This window comes from Ranitomeya variabilis, chromosome 8 (genome assembly GCF_051348905.1).
Source record: "Ranitomeya variabilis isolate aRanVar5 chromosome 8, aRanVar5.hap1, whole genome shotgun sequence".
NCBI lineage: Eukaryota > Metazoa > Chordata > Amphibia > Anura > Dendrobatidae > Ranitomeya > Ranitomeya variabilis.
In genome coordinates, this window is record NC_135239.1 from 68128605 (window position 1) to 68155216 (window position 26612).

General features: G+C 39.5%; 1 protein-coding gene across 1 annotated transcript in view; it reads right to left on the minus strand.

Annotated features, from left to right (window-relative positions):
• Nucleotides 1–26612, minus strand: part of RGS5 (regulator of G protein signaling 5) — a 122143-nt gene that overhangs the window by 38040 nt on the left and 57491 nt on the right. The window contains exon 4 of the mRNA XM_077278501.1: nucleotides 13583–13749. Within this exon, the coding sequence (XP_077134616.1) occupies nucleotides 13583–13749 (167 nt within the window). The remainder of the gene's footprint in view (nucleotides 1–13582; nucleotides 13750–26612) is intronic.

A 26612-nucleotide genomic window follows, 5' to 3' on the forward strand; every position in this document is an offset into this window, starting at 1 on the left:
GATCCCTTTTTGTACCAAAGTCCTGTGTGGCCCTAAATCTCTTCACATCTATCTATGAAACAACCACATACAGTTGTGTGAAAAAGTGTTTGCCCCCTTCCTGATTTCCTACTCTTTTGCATGTTTGTGACACTTAAATGTTTCAGATCACCAAACAAATTTAAATATCAGACAAAGATAACACAAGTAAACACGAAATGCAGATATACTGTATATACTGTAGATATATAGATGTCAGTGACACACATACATAAATACAGTTGTGCTCAAAATTTTACATACCCCTGCAGAATTTTTGCTTTCTTGGGCTTTTTTCAGAGAATATGAATGACAACACCAAAACTTTTTCTCCACTCGTAGTTAGTGGTTGGGTGAAGCCATTCATTGTCAAACTACTGTGTTTTCTCTTTTAAAATCATAATGACAACCCAAAACACCCTGAGCAAAAGTTCACATACCCCATTCCTTAATATCGTATATTGCCCCCTCTAACATCAATGACAGCTTGAAGTCTTTTGTGGTAGTTGTGGATGAGGTTCTTTATTTTCTCAGATGGTAAGGCTGCCCACTCTTCTTGGCAAAAAACCTCCAGTTCCTGTAAATTCCTGGGCTGTCTAGCATGAGCATGAGATCTCCCCAGAGTGGCTCAATGATATTGAGGTCAGGAGACTGAAATGGCCACTCCAGAACCTTCACTTTGTTTTGCTGTAGCCAATGACAGGTCGACTTGGCCTTGTGATTTGGATCATTGTCATGTTGGAATGACCAAGTATGTCCCATGCGCAGCTTCCGGGCTGATGATTGCACATTTTCCTCCATTATTTGCTGATCATGTAATGCATTCATCTTTCCTTCAACTTTGACCAAGATACCTGTGCCTTTGTAGCTCACACATCCTGAAAACATCTGTGATCCACCTCCCTGCTTTACAGTAGGAATGGTGTTCCTTTCATCATAGGCCTTGTTGACATCTCTCCAAATTTAACGTTTATGGTTGTAGCCAAAAAGTTCAATTTTGGTCTCATCACTCCAAATTACCTTGTTACAGAAGTTTTGAGGCTTGTCTCTGTGCTGTTTTGCATATTATAGGCAAAATAATTTGTGGCATTTGCGCAGTAATGACTTCCTTCTGGCAACTTGACCATGCAGCCCATTTTTCTTCAAGTGCCTTGTTATTGTGCATCTTGAAACAGCCACACCGCTAGTTTTCAGAGAGTCCTGTATCTCAGCTGATGTTATTTGTGGGCTTTTCTTTGCATCCCAAACTATTTTCATCGCAGTTGTGAACAACATTTTTGTTGCTCTACCTGACCGTGGTTTTGTTTTTACAGAGCCCCTGATTTTCCATTTGTTAATCACAGTTTGAACGCTGCTGACTGGCATTATCAATTCCTTGGATATCTTTTTGCATTCCATTCCTGTTTTATACACTTCAACTACTTTTTTCCATAGATCCTTTGACAATTCTTTTGCTTTCTCTATGACTCAAAGAAAGATGCAAGAGTCTGTCTGGATCCCAGAAACTCACTCAGCTTTTATGCACCTACATTGATTACAAGCAAACAGGTCACAGGTGAGGATGGCTTCACCCAACCGCTAACCATGAGTGGAGAAAAAGTTTTGGTGTTATCATTCATATTCTCTGAAAAATGGCCAAGAAAGCAAAAATTCTGCAAGAGTATGTAAACTTTTGAGCACAACTGTGTATGTACACTGCTCAAAAAAATAAAGGGAACACTTATACAACAGAATATAACTCCAAGTAAATCAAACGTCTGTGAAATCAAACTGTCCACTTAGGAAACAACACTGATTGACAATTAGTTTCACATGCTGTTGTGCAAATGGAATAAACAACAGATGGAAATTATTGGCAATTATCAAGACACCCTCAATAAAGGAGTGGTTCTGCAAGTGGGGACCACAGACCACATGTCAGTACCAATGCTTTCTGGCTGATGTTTGGTCACTTTAGAATCCTGGTTGTGCTTTCACACTCGTGGTAGCATGAGACGACTCAACAACCCACACAAGTGGCTCAGGTAGTGCAGCTCATCCAGGATGGCACATCAATGCGAGCTGTGGCAAGAAGGTTTGCTGTGTCTGTCAGCGTAGTGTCAAGAGGCTGGAGGTGCTACCAGGAGACAGGCCAGTACATCAGGAGACATGGAGGGGGCCAAAGGAGGGCAACAACCCAGCAGCAGGCCCGCTACCTCAGCCTTTGTGCAAGGAAGAACAGGAGGAGCACTGCCAGAGCCCTGCGAAATGACCTCCAGCAGGCCACTAATGTGTATGTGTCTGCACAAATGGTTAGAAACTGACTCCATGGGAATGGTCTGAGTGCCTGACATCCACAGATGGGGGTTGTGCTCACAGCTCAACACCGTGCAGGATGCTTGGCATTTGCCACAGAACACCAGGATTGGCAAATTCGCCACTCGTGTCCTGTGCTCTTCACAGATGAAAGCAGGTTCACATTGAGCACATGTGACATACGTGACACAGTTTGGAGATGCCGTGGAGAGTGATCTGCTGTCTGCAACATCCTTCAGCATGACCGGTTTGGCAGTGGGTCAGTAATGCTGTGGGGTGGCATTTCTTTAAAGGGCCACACAGCCCTCCATGTGCTCGCCAGAGGTAGCCTGACTGCCATTAGGTACCGAGATGAGATCCTCAGACCCCTTGTGAGACGATATGCTGGTGCGGTTGGCCCTGGGTTCCTCCTAATGCAGGACAATGCCAGACCTCATGGCTGGTGTGTGTCAGCAGTTCCTGCAAGATGAAGGCATTGAAGCTATGGACTGGCCCGCCCTTTCCCCAGACCTGAATCCAATTGAACACATCTGGGACATCATGTCTCTCACCATCCACCTACATCACGCTGCAGCACAGACTGTCCAGGAGTTGGCGGATGTTTTAGTCCAGGTCTGGGAGGAGATCCCTCAGGAGACCATCCACCGCCTCATCAGGAGCATGCCCAGACATTGTAGGGAGGTCATACAGGCACATGGAGGCCACACACACTACTAAGCATCAATTACTTGTCTTGAGGCATTTCCACTGAAGTTGGATCAGCCTGTAACTTAATTTTCCACTTTGATTTTGAGCATCATTCCAACTCCAGACCTCCGTGGGATATTAGTTGTGATTTACGTTGATAATTTTTAGGTTTTATTGTTCTCCACACATTCCACTATGTATTGAATAAAGATTTACAACTGGAATATTTCATTCAGTGATATCTAGGAAGTGGGATTTTAGTGTTCCCTTTATTTTTTTGAGCAGTGTATTTTACATAGATAGACAGAAGAAAAGCTGGCAATTCATCTGTCGTGTACTGTAAAATCACTGCAGGAGCCGAAAGTATAGAAGAGATGGCTTACATACAGTAAATACAAATAGAATAGGTATATATAAAGATTTCAGTGACATATACAATTAGTACAGTGTGTGTGCAGCCTACTACATGTATTTAATTAATAAAAGATTATTTTTCTGAAAAAAATGGCATGGGCTCCTGCGCAATTTTTGGAACCAGCAGAGGGAAAGCCGATGGCTGGGGGCTGATGTTGATAGCGTGGGAAGGGGGTAGTACCCACGGAGCTTTCCAGGCCATTAATATCAGCTCAAAACTGTATACTTAGCCTTTACTGGCTATTAAAATGGGGGACCACAAAAAAAAATGATGTAGGGTCCCCTTATAATTAATAACCAGCAAAGGCTATGCAGACAGCTGTGGGCTGATATTAATAGCCTAGGAAGGGGCCATGGATACTGGCCCCCAGGCTAAAAACATCAGCCGCCCCAGAAAAGGCACTTTTCTAAGATGCGACAATTCTGGCACTTATCCTCGCTCTTCCCACTTCCCATGTAGCACAGGTAAGTGGTATGATAGTTGGGGGTTGAAGTCACCTTTGTATTGTCAGGGGACACCAAGCCCCAAGGTAAGTAATGGAGAGGTGTCAATAAGCCGTCTCTATTACTAATTCCATAGTCACATTGCTTGAAAACGTAGACACCCAGAAAAAGTCCTTTAATTGAAAGAATGACATAGACTCCTTTAATAATCTTAATTAAACCATACTTATTACCTCGCCCATTTCCCAGATGCGCTCGTCATCTGCAAAAGAGTAAAAAAAAACAACAACAATATTCCTCACCTTTCCGCAGAGATGCTGCCATTTGTCCCATGACGAGTCCAGCTCTGCTACATCTAGGTGGCAGACTGCATGGCTGCATGATGCGACCATACAGCCTGTCATCCAGCAGACACACTGAGCACTGTGTGCTCAGTGTCTGTCTGTAAACTTCTACTCCCGATTTGACAGCGCCATGAGTGTGAGAAAGTTCTGCTGGCGGTGCCGTCAGACAGGTCCTGCAATTTTACGGCCAATGAACTCACTTCAGCTATGTGACGTCAGCGGGAGCGCAGTGGAAAATGAAACAAAATGAAAAAAGAAAGATAGTATGAAAAAGGTAAAAGAAAAAAATGAAGTAGGAAAGAGAGAGAAAGAAAAACAAAAGAGAGAAAGAAAATCATTGTGTGTCCAAATCATTGTTTCTAGCCCTCACTGAAAAAAAGCATACATCCAATGTATAGAAATAATTGTAATGGAAAGTGGAACATGATTTTAAACATATTTCAATTTCCCTTCGTGGTGTTAAAATAAATCAGAAAAAACAGACACATATTTTTTTTTTCTCCTTATCTTTTCCCCCAAATATAAAAAAAAAAATAAAAATAAAAATAAAAATTAGATAAAAGTTAAGCCCAACATACCATGAAAAGAAAATAACTAAACCTTAGTTGAAAAACTGAATGAGAAATAATTTTCAAGCTATAAATAAAAGCATGTGTGATAAAAACACAAAAATGTTCCTGGCCATATAAAGGGGAAGGAATTATATGTAAAAACATTGCACGGATTAAGTCATCCTGGCTCTCTGAAGCCTCCGATTGCGATGCACTAAGCAGCGTCGGGATGATGATGAAGAATGACATAGTCTGACAATGTTAGCTGTTGGTTTGTCTCCATCTCCTACTTGAAAACTTGTTTATAAAACTTTACGCCAAATTAACTGCTTGTCAAGAAACAATGAAGGTATCAACGTTTGTGGCCTTATTTGTTCTGGTTTTAACATTTTTGGCTGGTGTGATTTGCTCTGACTTGAAAGGAGTTATCGCAGCTATTTGGCAGGCTTTGTTTGGCTGTAAATTGATATGTCTGCATGCGATAGAGCAGCAGAAAGCCAAAAACAAGTCTGCTTACCTATTATGATAAATGTCTTATGGTTGATGTATAAACAAGTACGTGGGTGCAACAGGGCAGAGAATGAGGACTCAGTAGTAATTTAACTAACAGATGCTTATTTTATTAAAACGGATATATGTGGTGCTTTCGGCACAATATCAAAGGGTAAAACAAACAATATAAATATAGTAAATTATTATACAATGAGAATACACCAATTCAGCTATATTATTCTGTTGTTACAAGTGAATAACCAGCATCGTCAGGGGTGTCTTAGACCTAATATCTTGACCAGAAAGGTGTCACAGTACTATTGGGCCTGTCACCATTGTCACTCTCTCTCTTAGGCAATATGAGCCGTCGCACAGGCCCTAACAGTAGTCTACAATACTACACCATTAGGCCTCAAGCCCATTATCAACCAGTCACTTTGCATACAACTGTTGCTCTGACCACCGAAGTCCACTACAGCACGGCCCTAGTCCCCTTTGTACTGTACGTCTACACTGGAAGTAATAGCTCACATGAACGTCCATCTTCTATCTAGTCATCTCTCTTCCCCGGCATTGCTTACTCAACTCAAGTATCCCGGTTCTGGTCTCTTTTCTCCGGCTCTGGTCATGTGGATCTGCATCTGGTTACTCAGTTTTGGAAACCTGATTCCTCACTTGTATCTGGTTGCTCATTTTTTGGCTTTGTTCTTTATTCAGTTCTGGGCACTCAGTTCCTCACTCGGATCAAGTTATTCGGTTCCTGGTTACTTGGTTCTGCTTACTCAGTTCCTCACTCGGAACGGGTTACTTATAATGGCGGCTTTAACCAACTCCGCTGCACTGCATGCATGTCCATCCTACCACAGGTCACAGGCACCGAATACCCTTCCTCTCCCACCTCCGGGACCATTATTTATTAATGCACCACAGCTGTCACCTGACCTGGTGTCTCCTCCAATTTCTTTTCTTCAGGAACCATGTACATCATTCTATAGTTCCTGCTGATGCAGTTCTTGCTACCTTCTCTTGTTCTGCAACATTTGTGACCAGCAGATGGTAGTACCTGCTTGCTGACACTCTAATAGACCTCAAACTTTAGAAATCTCTCACTTGTTCATCTCATTACTGATGTACGGTATATGGAGCCAACTTTTGACATGTGACTAAGATCTGAACTGTTTCTACGTGTGTATTTGCAAGAAAAGGTTTTAATAGGAAATCAGCAATTAGGGACCCCTATCCAGCGAATCGAGAGAGTTGTACAAGCAGTTCAATTTTTTTCTTTACTGAAAAAAAACATACATATTTTCAAATTTAATTTTTCTTACCTCAAGACATAAATAGAGGAGGCCACAATACCTTAACACATCTAGAAATTTTGTACAGAGTGCCCACTTTTGAGCTGATCTCATTAGAAAGTAACTTTTTTGATGGATTCTTGATTTTGCCAGAGGTCCTTTTATCTTTTGATCAGACATGACATTAAGAGGAATCTAATATACAAATCAAAGAGCCTTCTAAGGGATATATATATTTCTTTATAACCGCCTTTGGCTCGATTTCGAACAATGGTGACTTAATGGGTGAACACCCTGTAGGAAGATCGATCTTGTTCAAGCCTAGATAGGTCCACAAGGATCTTGTCCGTCGCTATTTTGATAGCATTAAGCCATCGAGATGCTGGTCTTCCTCTTCGCCTTGTTCCTCTATTCTTCTGACCATGATGTATAAAAATCGGACATTTAGTATTCTGTTACTTCATTTTTGCAGAAACTAGTGTTTAATGACTTCCGGCCAGTCAGAAGCTGCAGTCACAAAATGGCACAGCATGACGAGAGCGCTGATGAAAAACGGTGAAGACGCCGGAGGGTGAGTAGATGACAGGGGGCAGGGCACTTATATTTAAAGTGCCACTCCTGTGCTGAAAAATACACTTTAAAGTAATCTCTAGAGGTTGATTTTCAGGGAGATTTATGTCCGGCCCATAGATCTTATCAGCTCATTTACATATTAAGGAAAACATGGATTTCTCAGGAACAAAGCATCAGATCATAGATATCAAGGTATCATTTTATTCAGCTTTCTATGACCTACATGCCCATATAGACGGCTTAGGAGGGTTGATCCAACTGACAGATTCCCTTTAAGTTGGTTTAAGTGGAGAAAGGGTACAAGAAAAGGAGATGCTGACATTTCCACTTACACTATAAATATATCCTCCCCATCTTCCTAGTGTTGAGGATCTAAGCAGCAAGAAACCATATTGTGAAATGGACACAGAGTCCAATTTATTTCTGAAGGCTGATGGAGAGCCATAATCTAATTTTTAGACAACTGCGCTTTACAAACCCTCTACCTCTTATTAACATCACTAAATATTTGCACATTATTCCTCTTCTATAACATAATACTATCTACAAATATTCTTTAATTACAAAATCAAGATGTTCTAAAGTGTTTTCTGGTAATGGGTTGTATCACAAATAAATAATTTGTCTTTCAGTAACCGGCAGGATATTACTTACCGTAATTCACTTTAAGATTCTTTCCCACAAAAAGATTGAAAATTTTAATTTCCATCTATTTCGTGAACACTTTGTGCTTTGGTCATTTGTTCTGCTGTCTGACAGCAAATGCACACTACCCGCACAAATCCTCCTCCTGTCTCCATGCACGACGCCCTCTCTTACCTCACATGTAAAAGCAAATCTTTAATCAGAGGATATGACTTGCGTAAATGTGTCTCCTATGCCCTCAGAGTCCTTGAAGACTGAAAGATGTATTGCTGTAAAAGCAATATTTCTGTACTCACAGATGATGGCAAATCGTGGTGATGCTTGAAAAGTAAGAGTAATGTTCAGAAGAAGAATGTGTGAAATCTAATAGCGCAAATGAAAGTTACTGCTAAATGATTACCAGCGGGAAAAAAGTTGAGAATCTGGATTATCAAAATGGTACTTTTCAGTATTTAAACTGCAGTAATCCAAATAAAAAAGTTTTTTTTTCATGCATGTGTCTGTTTAAAGGGAACTTTTGCATCGGCCCATTTTCCTTTTTGTCATTTTTAAAATGTGAAACATGAAAACATACATACGGTATATATTTTTTTGTCTAAAATGTGTCATCTTTAGCTTTAGGCCTTTTAGAGATCTTTTAATCTTTAACTGTTCATAATTACAGCAATTTTGACCAGGGGTGGCCAAACTTTTACATGCCCCTGTAGTTCGTGTTTCCTGCATCTATTGCAGCTGATTATAATCGTTTATGTTTGGAAATTATAGAAGTTTAGTGGTTAATGCTGTTTCCTTATAATACTGATGGATTTTCTTTAGGAAATCAAATTTACATCCATACTTTAAAGGGGACGTGATGGGTGATTCATGCTGTCTAGATGCTGGACAGCTTGGATGAGGGACAGGCTGTGAAGCTGCAGTCATCAATGCTTTAGGGCTCTTCCGGATGTCTGTGATCATTGGTTCACAATGCACGGATTGACCGCGCATCTCCTGATCCGAGCGTGACAGCCTCATAGAAATATATGAAGCTGTCATGCTTGGGTTGGGGGGACACTCGACCAGTCCGTGCCTTGCAATCCTTCAATGGAACAATGATTGGGGATTAGTGATGGGAGAACGTGCTCAGATAACGTCTTATCCGAGCATGCTCGGGTTTTATCCGAGTATCTTGGGAGCTCTCGTTTATTATGTTCGCGTCCCCGCGGCTGCATGATTTGCGGCTCTTTGTAGGACAATTCCCACATGTGTTCAGGCTGTCTAACAAACGCAAACCATGCAGCCACGGGAATGCGAACATAATATATGAGCATGCCGAAGATACTCAGATAGCACCCGAGCATGCTCGGATAAGACGTTACCCCAGCATGTTCGCCTATCACTATTGCGGATGCCTAAAAGAGCCCTTACTCTGAAATGCCATGGCAAGGAGCACGTATCTTGACTCTCTGCCAAGTTCTCCTTGCCAGGCTCAGTTGATTGACAGATGACTTCCTATACACAAATCGAGAGACTTGGGAGATCTAGATGACTTGGGCAGAAAGAAACTTTCGTCACCCAGATTACTGTATTTTGTATTTATCATTCCCTCCCTTTCTCTCTAATTACAGCTTCTTTTTTAAATTATGTTTTCTCTAAAAAGCCAGCATTAAAGGCGTTGTCCACTACTGGGCAACCTCTTCTTGATCTAAATGTTTGGGGCTGATAAAATAAACAAGCTTATACTCCCATCCCGTACCAGCGGCGTTTCAGCGGTGTCGGCCCTCGCGGTCCTGGGGCTCTTATGTGGTTGTTGTGACACGTGACCCTGGTGCCCAATCAGTGCTGGCATCACTGTCGTAGTATATATGGACTTTTCCAAAGCTTTTGATACGGTGCCACACAAAAGGTTGTTACATAAAATTAGAGTAATGGGGATAGGGGAAAATATGTGTAAGTGGGTTGAGAGCTGGCTCAGGGATAGGAAACAAAGGGTGGTTATTAATGGAGCACACTCGGACTGGGTCACGGTTAGCAGTGGGGTACCACAGGGGTCAGTATTGGGCCCTCTTCTTTTTAACATATTTATTAATGACCTTGTAGGGGGCATTCAGAGTAGAATTTCAATATTTGCAGATGACACTAAACTCTGCAGGGTAATCAATACAGGGGAGGACAATTTTATATTACAGGATGATTTATGTAAACTAGAAGCTTGGGCTGATAAATGGCAAATGAGCTTTAATGGGGATAAATGTAAGGTCATGCACTTGGGTAGAAGTAATAAGATGTATAACTATGTGCTTAATTCTAAAACTCTGGGCAAAACCATCAATGAAAAAGACCTGGGTGTATGGGTGGATGACAAACTCATATTCAGTGGCCAGTGTCAGGCAGCTGCTACAAAGGCAAATAAAATAATGGGATGCATTAAAAGAGGCATAGATGCTCATGAGGAGAACATAATTTTACCTCTATACAAGTCACTAGTTCGACCACACTTAGAATACTGTGCACAGTTCTGGTCTCCGGTGTATAAGAAAGACATAGCTGAACTGGAGTGGGTGCAGAGAAGAGCGACCAAGGTTATTAGAGGACTGGGGGGTCTGCCATACCAAGATAGGTTATTACACTTGGGGCTATTTAGTTTGGAAAAACGAAGACTAAGGGGTGATCTTATTTTAATGTATAAATATATGAGGGGACAGTACAAAGAGCTTTCTGATGATCTTTTTAATCATAGACCTGAGACAGGGACAAGGGGGCATCCTCTACGTCTGGAGGAAAGAAGGTTTAAGCATAATAACAGACGCGGATTCTTTACTGTAAGAGCAGTGAGACTATGGAACTCTCTGCCGTATGATGTTGTAATGAGTGAGTCATTGCTTCAATTTAAGAGGGGACTGGATACCTTTCTGGAAAAGTATAATATTACAGGGTATATATATTAGATTCCTTGATAAGGCGTTGATCCAGGGAACTAGTCTGATTGCCGTATGTGGAGTCGGGAAGGATTTTTTTTCCCCATGGTGGAGTTACTCTTTGCCACATGGGGTTTTTTTGCCTTCCCCTGGATCAACATGTTAGGGCATGTTAGGTTAGGCTATGGGTTGAACTAGATGGACTTACAGTCTTCCTTCAACCTTAATAACTATGTAACTATGTCTCCGCCTTTGGACGTTTTGAACATGAAGAGGAAGTCAGATCAGCCACAACCTTGACTTCCTCTCCATGTTCAAAATGTTAGAGGGTGGAAATAGTGATGCCAGCGCTGATTAACAACCGCATGAGATTTGTCACCTGTTTTTTGCTATGCAACATGAGCGAGCACCATGATGTAGGGGCAGAGACCCTGATTCCAGTGTTGTGTCACTTACTGGGCTGTGTTTTGTTGTTTCAATAAAATCAGCATTTTATCATCAGGAGATTATCAATAGAGGACTAGATGTCTTTTGTCACTTGGCATAATGGAACGAGGTCTAACATCTTAGTAATCCTAAAAGCTAAACATGGGACATCTGATGTGACTAATAGACTACACTTGACGTGTATTGCAGTGCATTATACAGGTGACGAAGCTATCACATGTTCAAGTTCCCTAGTTTGATTTAAAATAAAACAAAAAAAACAATCAAGTTTAACATTTTTAGAACTATAAAATAAAAAAGAAAAATTTAAATATGATCATTGCTGCTATTGCCCACTGTTAAAATGTTATAAATAGGGGTTGTTTGTTACTTATTATTATTATTATTATTATTATTATTATTATTATTATTATTATTTTGATTACTTATTGTTATTGGTTGCTTTGGACAGTATATCTTTTAGACCGTTTTCTAAATCTGCCCAAGCTGTGTCAACTCGATTCTCCTCCCTTTAGTTGCCTACATTTAAGATGAATGGTGTTGTACGATCATAACATATTGATGACCTATCTACTGGATAGGTCAATATCAGATTGGTGGGGGTCAGACACCCGACAACCCCACCGATCAGCCACCAGATATAAACACGTTGAATAGAGCTGTAAAGCACAGCTCCAACATGTAGCAGCTGCTGCCGGGTACTGCAGAACATCTCCAATCCTTTATAATGAAGCTGTTCTGCAGGACCCAATACACATTGAATGGAGATGCACTTTGCAGATCCGTTCAAAGTTTTTGCATCTGGTGGACGCTGTGGCTAACTGCCAACCCACCAATCTGATATGAAGACCTATCCTGTAAATATATTGTGACCGGACAACCCCTTTAAGTCATTCTGAATTTAGGTGGTATTGATAAAAAATAAATGCAAGTATTTAGCTGGGAATTTCCAACCAAACGATTCTTAAGCAATTACCTATCTGTGGGGATATTGCTCTTCCAAATAAAAGTCCAAGACAAATAATATCTGGTTACACAAAGTAAATAGAGAACTTGGAAAGAAATGAATACTGATATCTGGCACAGCCGATAGTAACCCAGAGCATCAGTTGTATCATATATTCGGATATCTGCCCCACTGGGCAAAAATTATGAAAAAAAAATACAAGGCTTACTTCAATGGAGACATCCTCCTGAGTTTGTGTCAACACACAGATTACAGTTACATCATTAATACCATTACCATATAGTCAAAATAATTATTTATTTATTTTTTTTTAGAATTAATTCTTTTTTTTTTTCCATTGCCCACCAGAAAAAATTAAAGGTTTTGTCTGACATATTTTTTTTTTTAGCTATGGATGCTTTAGAAATAAAAAAATGAAGTCATATTCATCTACATGCAGCCCTGTATATTCATCGCAGGTCGGCTCCAGAAGCAATGCCTGCTCTGTTTGGTAGTTCCAGCCTGTGACTGGCTGCAGCATTCAGATGACTAGAAGACAGCTGCAGCCAATCACAAGCTTCAGAGGCTGCCAAACAGAGCAGGCATTGCTTCCGGAGCTGACCTGCTCTGGATACATGGGACTGCAGGTAGATAAATAGGGCACAATTGTTTTATTATTTTAAAGACAACCATGATGAAAAAAAACCTTTTTGTGTCAGACAGCCCCTTTAATTAATAGATTTTATATAATCCAGATTGGTGCCATTAATAGCTTCCGGCTTCCACCATATGTATACAGCTCTGTCAGTTAAAGCGTCATGGAAGCTAAAATATATGTATGATGATTGGAAATATCAACCTCGGGAACAGAGTCCATGGCATCAGCAGTTGGAGACACCTGTACTAGTCAGCTCTGCTCCAGTTTCAAAGAGTGCGAGATCTAAGGTAATTCCAATCCCAGACAATTAATTGATAAATCTTTATTGCTGGCCAGGCTTGGACTGGCCCACGGGGAAGAGGTGAATCCCCCGGGGGCCCTTGTGCAGGAATAAGCCACTTATCCCCCAACATGAGCAGTAGTTGGCTTAATACAGTTGATTCATTATGTGGAGACAAAAGCTGAATTCCATTGATCATTTAACAAACTACCTAGATTATTATTATATTGGAGCAGAGGTAACCTTGGGAAAGAAGATAATGTGATATTTGCTTGTAGCTGAATAGTGGGCTCCTAGAGTCAATGTTACTGGTGGGCCCTTGCCCCTCCATCTGATAATGATGCCAGTCATGACTCCAATATAGCCTGAGTCCTGTACATTTGCCTTCCGCCAAAATTCAGCCTTAAGTTACCTTGATGTAAGAAGCATGAGACTCAGACCAGGGACAAGCTGCTGTATTAGCACTGTCTTGATACATTCTGAACATAACATATAAGTCATAAAAGAAGTTTGCAGCAATCCGTGACTGTAAAATATAAAGGTACATGCAGAACCTGCATACACCCTTTGTCACTCCCATCTCATGTATGTACCTCTCTTGGAGCATCTGCTTGGATGAATTCTTCATAGATTTTCTTAGCCTTTCCTGCCTGCTTGGTTGGGGTCTTGATCTTTTTGTAATCCTCACAAGCCATCCAGAACTCAATGTTCTCCTCGCTGAATTCCATCTTCAGGAAGTTCTGGAAGGCAGAAAGTCCATCTGGACAATGAAGAAAAAAAAAAGGATTAAAGCTAAAAACTGAAAAACAATTTATTAGTACTGAAACGACATCATAGACAAGTCATGTGCAGGCTATATTGACCTCGAAGTGATGATACCGATTGGGTATACTTCTAAATTGATAGGCTCTGATATGTAGATGATGCACTTATGGCACAAGTACATGATTTATAACATTGTAATAACAATTACATTGATATTGATACATTAATAACAAATTAATACCAAATATTGATACATTAATAACAAAACATTGAACAACCTCAGTTGTGATTGCTGCACGTAAAGGAAAGGAACCGTTCTTCGTTCGTGTGAGGACCTCTAAGGACTGTGCACCTTGCCTCATGGACTTTGTACATTTCCCTTCCAGAAGAGTCTTTTTTTCATGTTTTCCATGAACTTTGCCCCAAAAGACTGGGAAAATGCCACATGTGCAAATGAAGGACTGTTGCTCATAACAGGACTTGATGGTCAGGACTTGATAGACTGTGTGTTTTCCACAAGGACGAATGTTTGGGGTGATGGGTATGGACGAAGTGATTTCCCAAGTAGGTTGAAGAAATTGGACTGTGCCCATGGACCGATGGGCCATTGTGTGGGCCTGAGGGCTGTTGTTTTGAAAGAACTTGAACTCTATGTTAAGGGGTCCTAACCTAGTATGATCAGGGTCAGTGCAGACCGACAAAGGACGCTATATACCCCTGAAAGAGGAGGCCGTTAATTTTTTGTGTAAAAGCATACCACTTCCTGATAGTTAGTCAGCTTCCCAAAGATGTGATAACCCACAGTTAATTTATGGATTTCTTTTTCCCTTAATAATAAAGACCTTCATTTAAAAACAGCATTTTGTTATTACTTGTTATTTTTGTCTAGTATTTACCTTTGTTTGGTGATCTGAAACATTTAAGTGTGATAAACATGCAAAAGAGTCTGAAATCAGTAAGGGGGTAATCTACTGTTTTTGATATTGGCAATAAATCCGTGATATTCCTGTCAGAAGTCTGCTGCCGCCAATGTTTGATTTCCTCTTGCAGCAATTATATGCCCACTGCAGGCAATCACTGATTTTAGCAGTCACATGCCATCATCACTAAAGCCATTGATTGGCTGCAGGTTTCATGTAAATAATCTATGGCACTTGATTGCACCATGTATTGGGCACTGGCTGTGTGATCTCAGCCAGGTATGTTTGATACTGAAACTCTATGGCTATTCAGAGAGAAACATCCTTTAACCACTTCACATCAAAAGTCGTGTCCCTACCCTTGATGCAGGCTCACATACTGAGCCTACATCTTTTCCTGCACATGATGGCTAATTTAGTTAGCCTTCATGTGCCTTTCACAGCCACAGGTGGAACCGCTCCACCCGCGACTCTTAACCTTGTTAAATCCCGCTGTCAATCTCTTACACATGCTGGCAGGAAGCACGTCATTCCACGCTCCCATCGGCGCACCCATGATGTCTGCGGGATGCCGATGGGTTGCCATTACAGCCAGGCATCTGTTAAAGACCACTTTGCCTGTCATTATGACCCTCCTGTGAAACTGAGCCTGTAATGGGCATGCATAGGAAACCATGATTTTCTCTACACATAGCGCTGCTGATGCATTGCTATGCATAGTACAAGCGATCAGATGATCGAAGCTTCAAGTCTCCTAAGGGGACTAGCAAATAAAGAAGAAAGTGAGGAAGAAAAGTTTAAAAATATGACAAAAAAAAAGTTCAAATCACTACCCTTTTTCCCCATGAAAAATAAAACAATTACAAAACCTATATATACACATATTTGGCTTCACTGTGTTCACAAAAGTCTGATCTATCAAAATATAAAATAAATTAATCCAATCGGTAAACAGTGTAACGAGAAACAAAATCAAAATGCCAGAATTATGTTTTTTTTTTGGCTGCCTCAACATTGCAATTTAATGCAATAAGAGGCCATCAAAACATTGTATCTACTCCAAAATGGTTTAAGTGAAAATGTTGCTCAGGACACGTAAAGTAAGCCCTCACAAAATGAAAAATGAAAATGTTACAGGTTTCAGAAAATGGCGACACAAACAAAAATTTATTTTTCTTACAAATTTCTAAAAAAAATAAAAAAGTACCTATACATGTACCTGTGTACTCGTACTGACCTGGGAAATCATATTGCCTGGTCAGTCTTACCATATAGTGAACATGGAAAATAAAAAAAAGTGGGGAATTGCACTTATTTTGAAATTTCAAAGGACTCAGAATTTTTTTCCTGCTTTCCAGTGCATCACATCACATGATAAAATGAATGATGGCATTAAAAAATACAACCTGTCCCGGAAAAAACAAGCCCTCGTATGGCTATGTGGACGGAAAGATAAAATAGTTTTGGCTCTTGGAAGAAAAGGAGGAAGAAACAAAAATGACAAAATGGAAAATTGCAAGGTCATAAAGGGGATAAAATCTGCCGGGAGCCAAGCTGCACAGGAGACTAGTCGAACAGGTGGATCCTTGGTGGCTTCCACTTGCCAGCTTCCCTGGAGTGACGGTGTCAGCCCTATACATGTATGCAGGGAGAGACCTGTCACTCCAGGATAGTTGGCGGCAAGAAACCGATAGAGATCCATCTGTGAGATTAGTCTCTTGTATGACTCGGTTCCAGGCGACTTATATTTTTCCATGAAATGTCGCAGCGTTTTAGAGTCAAACATATTTATCTGAAATTATACAACCAGTGCCCGATACATGCTGCCTGGGGCTCAGACAGCATGTATCGTATCAGCTATCAGGTTTACTTTAACAGAGATGATCATCTTGTAGGTCGCGAAGACCATGAATGTCATAATAGTGTTTCCAACACATGAACAAAGAAGAACATAAACTATATACACTTACCTACTGTATATGGTGAGAAACAAGTGGTAGAAATAATAAAAACAATCCAACTATGTACTATCATCATAGATCTGATGACTGATATGTCTATTGTTAGCTCCATTTCTTACTTTGAAGGCTAACTCTATCATTGTGAGATGTAAGTCCGGTTGATGTTTTTAGTAATAATAGTAATATCCCAATCACATTGTTCAGCAGCTCTTCAAAGGGAAAATTATAAGAAACACGTATACATATTCATTGCCTTGTTTGAGGACTAATGACTTTTGATTTTCGGCATTAGGCTCAGTACATGAATTGTTTTCCTGGAATCTTTGCTCACTGTTTACTCTTGGAGGACATCTGTATATGTTGCAGCAATGAATGTCGTATACAACTTATTTTTTCTTTGAAGGCAATTTTACGAAATACGTGATAAATGGGTACAAAGCTACAAAAATGATCTCCATTGCTCTATTTCCTGTTGGGGAAGAAGAAGTTACATCATTTCTTTGAGTTTTCTTCCACTTGCCAACACTTTCATGTAATTGATATCATAAATGTTTACTCTAATTATAAATTTCTTGTTTGTAAGAAGACATCTAGGAATATGATATAGTTACAAGGCCACATTTATGGAGTAAGAACGTCAGGCTAAAGACAGACAATAGCACGGATAAATGTACTGTTCACAATAAAATAAAAAATAGGGTTTTTTTCTTGTAATCAAGAATAGTGTCCTAATAAAGAGAAGTTATGGGAAAGTGATCGCCGTATTGAAGTTCACTTTATGACTGGTTCTAAATTGGCAAAAATATTTGTAAATCTCTTTTAATGAAAATTCATTATGGTAATTACGATTGCTCGCATTGTCGCATTGTGACCTGTGACATAGAGTCGCAAATGTTTCTAAATGTATTGGATTTTCCATTGCTGGTTAATAGTCGATTTCAGAGTGTTGTGTTAAGAGAATTGCTGTCGCGAGACACATTGTGTGTAGCCATAGCCTTAAGCGACATTCACACGTTCAATATTTGGTCAGTATTTTACATCAGTAAAATTGTAAACCAAAACCAGGAGTTGGTCAAAAATACGGAAGTGGTGCATATGTTTCTATTATACTTTTCCTCTGAATGTTCCACTCCTGGTTTTGGCTTACACTGATGTAGAATACTGAACATGTGAATGTGGCCTTATAAGAAATCTATGAAGTTGACTTCATGTTACATAGTCCATTATAGCATTTATCAACCATTGCACACTCATTTCATTTACAGCAATTATAGACTTCAGTTATTTATTGTTAAGAAAAATTAGCAGACTTACAGTGGTGTGAAAAAAGGGTTTTTCCCCTTCCTGATTTCCAATTCTTTTGCATGTCGGTCACACTTAAATGTTTCAGATCACCATACAAATGTAAATTTTAGACAAATATAACACAAGTAACACAAAACGCAGTTTTTAAATGAAGGTCTTTATTATTAAAGGTAATCTGTCACCTCATTTTTCACATATAAGCTGCGGCCACCACCATTAGGGGCTTATCTCAAGCATTCTGTAATGCTGTAGATAAGCCCCCGATGTAACCTGAAAGATAAGAAAAACAAGTTAGATTATACTTACCCAGGGGCGGTCTGGTGCGGTCCGGTGCCTCCCATCTTCATATGATGTCGTCATCATCCTTGCTTGGTGTCGCGGCTCCTGCGCAGGCATACTGATTTGCCCTGTTGAGGGCAGAGTAAAGTACTGCAGTGCGCAGGAGCTGGGCCTCTCTGAGCTTTCCCGACGCCTGCGCACTGCAGTACTTCAGTCTGGCCTCAAGACGGCGGAGAATTATGCCTGCGCATGAACCGTGACAGAAACAAGGAAGAGGACGTCATCGCATGAAGATGGGAGGCGCCGGACCCAGACCTGCGACGCCCATTGGACCAGGACCGCCCCTGGGTCAGTATAACCTAACTTGTTTTTCTTATCTTTCAGGTTACATCAGGGGCTTTTCTACAGCATTACAGAATGCTTTAGATAAGCCCCTAATGGCGGTGGCCGTAGCTTATATGCGAAAAATTAGGTGAAAGATTCCCTTTAAGGGAAAAAGAAATCCAAACCTACAGGGCTCTGTGTGAAAACGTGATTTCCCTCTAAACCTAATAACTGGTTAGGCCATCCTTAGCAGCAACAACTGCAATCATGCATTTGCAATAACTGGCAATGAGTCTTTTACAACGTTCTGGTGGAATTTTGACCCACTCATCTTTGCAGAATTGTTGCAATTCAGCCACATTGGAGGGTTTCTGAGCATGAACCGCCTTTTTAGGTCATGCCACATCATCTCAATCAGATTAAGGTCAGGAACTTTCATTCGCCCACTCCAAAGTCTTAATTTTTGCTTTTCTTAAGCCATTCAGATGTGTACTTGCTGGTGTTTTTTGGATCATTGTCCTGCTGCATAACCCAAGTGTGCTTCAGCTTGAGGTCACAAACAGATGGCAGGACATTTTATTTGAGGTTTTTTGGTAGACAGCAGAATTCATGGCTCAATGTACCACAGCAAGCATTCCAGGTCGTGGAGCAGAAAAACAAAACCAGAACATCACACTATCACCACCATATTTTACTATTGGTATGATGTTCCTTTTCTGAAATGCTGTGTTACATCTACGCCAGATGTAATGGGACATACACTTTCCAAAAAGTTCAACTTTTGTCTCGTCAGTAGTGTTGAGCGATACCTTCCAATACTCAAAGGTATCGGTATCGGATGGGATCGGCCGATATCCAAAAAATATCGGATATCGCCGATACCGATACCCGATACCAATGCAAGTCAATGGGACACAAGTATCGGAAGCTATCCAGGATGGTTCCCAGGGTCTGAAGGAGAGGAAACTCTCCTTCAGGCCCTGGGATCCATATTCATGTAAAAAATAAAGAATAAAAATAAAAAATATGGATATACTCACCCCTCCGAAAACCCTGGCTGTCACCGCTGCAAGCGTCTGCCTCTGTTCCTAAGAATGCAGAGCGTGAAGGACCTTCGATGACGTCGCGGTCAGGTGACCGGTCACATGAGCGGTCACGGACCAATCACAAGACCGCGACGTCATCGAAGGTCCTTCACCCTCTGCATTCTTAGGAACAGAGGCAGACGCTTGCAGCGGTGACAGCCAGGGTTCTCGGAGGGGTGAGTATATCCATATTTTTTATTTTTATTCTTTATTTTTTACATGAATATGGATCCCAGGGCCTGAAGGAGAGTTTCCTCTCCTTCAGACCCTGGGAACCATACGCACCGCACACGCAGAAGATGACTGGGAACACTTCCGATTCCGATTTCCGATATCGCAAAAATATCGGAACTCGGTATCAGAATTCCGATACAGCAAATATCGGCCGATACCAGATATTTGCAGTATCGGAATGCTCAACACTACTTGTCAGTCCACAGAGTATTCTCCCAAAAGTCTTGGGGATCAACAAGATGTTTTCTGGCAAAACTGAGAAGGGACTTTATGTTCTTATTTCTCTATTTCTCAGCAGTGCTTTTCATCTTGGAACTCTGCCATGCAGGCTATTTTTGCCCAGTCACTTTTTTAAGCTTGAGACTTGAACACTGACCTTAACTGAGGCATGTGAGGCCTGCAGTTCTTTGGATTTTGTTGTGGAGTATTTTGTGACCTCTTGGATGAGCCGTCGCTGCGCTCTTGGGGTAATTTTGGTCATCCGGCAACTCTTGGGAAGGTTCACCACTGTTCCATGTTTTTGCCATTTGTGCATAATGGCTCTTATTGGTTCGTTGGAGTCCCAAAGGTTTGAAAATGGCTTTGTAACCTTTACCAGACTGATAGATGTCAATTACTTTGTTTCTCATTTGTTTCAGAATTTCTTTGGTTTGCGGCATGATGTCTAGCTTTTTAGGATCTTTTGGTCTACTTCACTTTGTCAGGCAGGTCCTATTTAAGAGATTTCTTGATTGAGAACAGGTGTGGCAGTAATCAGGCCTGGATGTAGTCAGGGAATTTGAACTCAGTTTCCCAAAGATGTGATAAACCACTGTTAATAATGTTTTAAGAATGGGGGATCACTTTTTCACACTGGGCCCTGTAGGTTTGGATTTCTTTTTACATTAATAATAAAGACCTTCATTTAAAAACTGCATTCTGTGTTTCCTTGTTTTATCTTTGTCTAATATTTAAATTTCTTTGGTGAACTGAAACATTTAGGTGTCACAAACATGCAAAAGAATAGGAAATCAGGAAAGGGGCAAACACCTTTTCAAACCACTGTAAATTTGTTTTTTTTTTGCTTTCTACCATTTTAGCACAGTGATAGAGTTGAATTTGTGAGTTTGATTAATCAAAACCTATCCATTTACTGAGTGAATTTGGTTGGTAGGGTTTGGTAATCTGAGATGAAAATATTAATGTGGAAAATATGTTTATGTTAGAATGTTAGATGGATAATAAATGTGCAAATAATCTTGTTTTCGGGTCCATAATTGTTTGCAACTAAAGCACATCGATATTCGCAAGAGCATGGAAAAAAATCCACGTCAACAGATTACTAATATATGAATATACTGTTGAAAGGCAGAACTACGAGTTTGCCTCTGAGCTATATTTACCCATGAGCTACACGTACGCCTGGGAATAAATGACACTTAAAAAGTTATGTACAAAAAAAATTGTGGTTTGTAGTTCAGTAGTGGGAGATATAGTATTTCTGTACCAAAGTATTTTTAACCTTGTAATTGGAAATCTAGACACTTAATATTTCCAAACCAGTAGGTGATGAAAGCATCAATCACCCATTATACATGAACGCATACAGTACATGCTTTTCATTTTAGGGCTATTTCTATGAATAAATGGGAAAAACACTTTGATGGATTTTTTGGACTCTTATTTCACCCAGAAATAGTAGAGTGGTGGGAAAAAAATAAAAAAAAAAATTAGAATTTGATGGAATCTCAACTTTATATGAAATCATTTTGGAGCACATCAAATCTTTACAAAATACTAGTATAACCATAGATGGATACAATGGCATACATATTGTGTAACAGCTATATATGTCCCATGGAAAAAAGGAGTTCAGCTCAGGAAGACCAAATTGTAGATCCACTACATAGAGAGGACATAAGCAAGACTCTTTCCCCAAGAGCACCGCAACAGTAACATTAAAGGGGACAAACACCCATAGGATCATGAAATCCTCCTATCCTGGCATGAGAAGGAAAATGGTCAGGGGCAAATCAAGCACTGGGCCTTCATGTCCTCAAGGAGGGTGGGATTGCATAGCTCCCAACCATCCCGGATCACGGACTATCCTGATTTGGAGGAGCTGTCCCACAGTCTTTTGATGTCAGGGCTATGTCCCGACTTCCATTTACTCTTGTTCTTCATCTTTGCTGTTCTATAGTTCTCCCTACTGATCCCCTGAATCTGTGGGACAGGGCTAGCATCTCTCTACTCTCTACAGACTTACATTCAATTAAATAAGCAATTATTTTCTTTTCTTGAGATGTGATCTCACCAGGATTCAAACTCCTCAACCTGAAACATTGGAAGCAGTAACAAAAGTTACACGCCACAGGTTGCACGTGAGAGAATTTTCTCATCGTTAATATACATTGTATTCCTACATTACAGGCAGAGTGTACTGATACATAGAAATACATCTCTATATACCGGTGCATTTCTATGTACCTTGATCTTAGAAGAAAAATACATGTCTGAGATCTTCCTAACAAATTACTAAAAAACAATGAAAATCAATTACAATAATGACAAATGTAAAACACATTAAAAACGCTGTTTCAAATCAGCAACAAAAATGCAACAAATAAAGGTGAAAACATTTAAAATACTGCTACTTTTTCAGTGTGGATGTTCCGCCATACATGTGCTAAAACGTGTACCTTGTCTGTTTTTATATTTGTGGTTATTGATGTTTATATGTTTTCTAAATAAAATTCATTATTCTCTTATAATCCGATGGGTGTATATACTCCATAGCTCTTTTTGTAGGATTTATAACATTTAAAATATGTAGCAAAAATGCAATAACCAGAGAAAATTGTTATTGCATAGTTTGGTGGGGACACCCGCAGGAAATAAAAAAAACAAAAAACCAGTAAGTACACAAAAAAGCAAGCTCTCATATAATAAAGCGTACATAAAAATGATGGCTGCTACAACAAAAAAATGAGGAGACACACTCCTTCTGCTTGGAGAAAAGAAGGTTCAATCGCCAGAAGAGACAGACCTTCTTTACCATGAGAACTATTAATCTATCTATCTACTGCAGGAGCTCGTCACGATGGGAACTGTCGATGGTTTTAGAAAGGTTTAGATGTTTTATTTTTACAAGAAAAAAAACATAAATCTTATGTAAATGTGTATAATTCTTGTTCTGAATGTTGATCCAGTTGATCGACACTTGGGATCAGGAGGGAAAAACTTTGGGCTTACTGGAACGTGCACTATGGTCGCACCTAAACCCTTTCCCTTTATCATTTCCCATACATTGGTTGAACTTGAACATGTGTCTTTTTTCACCCATATTAATGACGTAACTAGGCTAGCTAATCCTTCGACTGATCACAATTTGCATCCCAACGAATGTGTGACCACAAACAGGTACATACAAAGTAAACCTCTCCAGACAGAGTATCGTAAAATAGTGTTTTTTTATTTTCCAAGCTGGGGTGACATTCATTTTTGGGAAATATTGGCCCAAGAGGAAAAGTAAAGAAGAACACAGCTATCGATGTTCCGTGCCATTGAGTAACATATTATGTGCATTATATTATTAATCCTATTGTAGAGTGTGTGGACAGGAAATTGTATTTCCTGCAAACTACATTTGGATCTATTAATGTAATAATAAGCTAAAGTATACTTTTGTAATTTTTTTTCTCCCTATGGGGTGAACGATGTGATATTTGAAATAATCCAATGCTTTCCTGGTCCTTGAGGCTAATTGAATGGTAATTGTAGAGCTGCTGAGCTGTTTTATAATTAATCAGTACAAAATAAAACAATTTACTTAAAAGGTCCTGTAATCTATTCTGTGCTGCTCGCGGGTATTTGCACAGATCACGCCTGTTTTTGTTTGAGCAATTACACTTAGTAACTATGACTCCTTTGTATGACAGCTAAGGGCAAATTATCAATTGATTGAGTAACACACTTCAATGTAGGAACTGTAATGAGGGTTATATTGGCACAGAACTACTGGCAGATGTGGACCTCTTATAAAAATCTCACTTATATCAATGTGAGATTAGGAGATTGTCATACATTTATATTTTATTCAGTGCTAACGGCTAATTTAACCTGCATAAACTGTGAAAAACAGCTTTAAAAGGAATCTGTCACCGGGTTTTTGCTTCCTCATCTGAGAGCAGCATAATGTCAGAAAATAGACCCTGATTTCAATGATGTATCACTTTGTGTCACAACTGCTTCACACAATCAACTATGTAGAATGTAGCAGAGTTCAGACAGCTGACCCAGCCCACACGAGGTTCCTTATGTACATAGTCTATTGACAGTGAGCTGCTTATCAGAGGAGGGGCGTGGTCGGACCACTTGGCACAAGGAAGCTAGTCTGGGCAATGATAATCTCCAGGTGATAAAATATTAATTGCCTGGAAACAACAGCACACAGCCTAATAAGTGACACATCTCTGAAATCTGTGTCTCTGCCCATACATCATACTGTCCTCAGATTACATACCAAAAACCTGCTGACAGATCCCCTTTAAGTACTATTAAACAATTTCTTGTTAATGGTTTTGTGCAATTCTAGTAAACTTTTCATAAAATAATATATATATATAGAGAGAGAGAGTGCAGAGCTCAACATGTTAAACAATACATGTATTTCATTGAAAAGTATTAAAAAATATATATATTTATTGAATATACAAGTTAAATGTATCAGAGATTCTGAGCAAACTCGAGTAGAAAGAAATGCAGCATTTAAACTACATGTGAACGCGGTCTCAGCATTACATTTTCATGACTTTTTTATGGGTTTAATTAAGAAAAATAAATAATCATACCATTTTTTACACTATTGAGCTTCTTAGATATCAGTTCATTGTAGCATACAGGTTAAGGATTACATAGTAAACAAATATGTCTGTTATTTGCTGAGTTGTGATGTTTATATTTTTATTAAATTTCCATTAAACATTTTATTATTTAATAAATAATTGTTTTTCATAATGTTTTAGTAATTTTATAGGAAGAAAAAAAAATCTAACTTTTATTTTACAGCCAGAATACAGGTACACAGAAATTCACTAATATATTCAGATGTATCTCTATGTACCAGTACAATCTGCCTGTAATTTAGGAGTATACAATGCATCTTCAAAAAGAGAAAAATTCTCCTCAGTTTGCCAATACAGACTATGGCTCATAGTCTTTGCTCCTACCTCCAATGATATGGGTTTGGGGGTCTAAATCCTTGGTAGTCCAGATGTCAAGACAAGGGAAGAATGAGTTATCTAATTGATGGTAAGTATATACAGAGCAAAGAGATGCCAGACTTGTCCCCCCAGAGGCGGAAGAACTATGGCGCAGCGAAGATGCGGTAGAGACAAGTTACAGAGTGAGTGGGAATCAGGACATTGCTCTGACCTCCCGGGTAGGCGGGACAGCTCCACCAAATTAGGACTGTCCCACTGGATCTGAGATAGTTAGGAGCTATGATCAGAAGTAACCCCTGGAGAACAGAAGATTTCTTATTCTATAGGTTCTAGATCAAAGTGAAGTTCCACCATTGGATTACTTTTTTTTATTTTTATTTGTGCTAATTTATTTGTCAGTATACATGCTTTCAGCTTTTTTTGTGATACAGAGTGCCAAACAAAAATAACACATCAATGTGCACGCTACCTGCGTCAGACACTAGAGGGAGCATGGAAGCTTATTGCGCTCAGAATTAACACAGTATCCAATAGGCCAGAAGCTTTTATACATTATTTCGAGGTCTAAGCAGGAGATTTGGATTTATGTTTTAGGAAAACAATTTTCTCACCAATAAGATTCCCTTCACGCATACCTTTTGTCAGTGTTTATCCTTGCATTTTTTCAGAGTTTTTTGTGCATTTTTTTTTTTTAATAATGGGAGGAATTCATCAAGACTAGCATTTTTTATTCCAGTCTTAATGAGTCAAGACCATTTTGAACATCCAGGCCTGTGTATTTTAAATGCTGGGATAACCACATTGCTTTTGAAAAAGAAAACGGTTCAAGAAAAAACATGGGTGATGTTTTTCCTGATGCTTATTCTTTGATGTCTATCATGTGGATTTTCTTTTCTTTTGTCTTATATATAAGATAATGGCGTCTTGCAAGCGGAAGCCACCTGTAGAATAGACAGGTCACTTTGTTTAGCCATATCGTAGCCTTCAAAGCCTGAATTGGTTAAAAGAAGTGCAAAAAATGGAATATAGGCATAGCAAATCGTTTTGATATTTCTGTGCATTATGTTCCTTCTTTTTGGTGCTCGTTTACAGCTTTTTAGAGGGGTTCCAGGTGGAATATGCCTGAAAAAGATGACATGTGCACAAACAATTAAAATATCAATTTAAATTAAAATGGAGTCAGTGAACCCCAAAATCTCAATTAAACTGCTAAACATTTACATAAGAGACAGAGCCATTTTTTAAACCATACGTGGTATCTATAGTTTAACTTGATATTTAATTTAAAATCAACTTTTATTTGATATGCAAAAGAGGGCGCTTTGGTGGCCTTTGTAGTGACGCACCGTCACACCTATCTGCCTAATATAGCCAGTACCTTATAGTGATTGACATGTCTCCACATCCGAGGTAACAGATTCCCCTTAAGGATTATACAGTCATTTTTATGGGGCTTTTTAATGCAAGTACTATGTAAGTAATAATAATTAGAATTATAGCTTTCTTATGTAGTTATTCTATTCTACAATATAGCGAGATCTAGAAAATA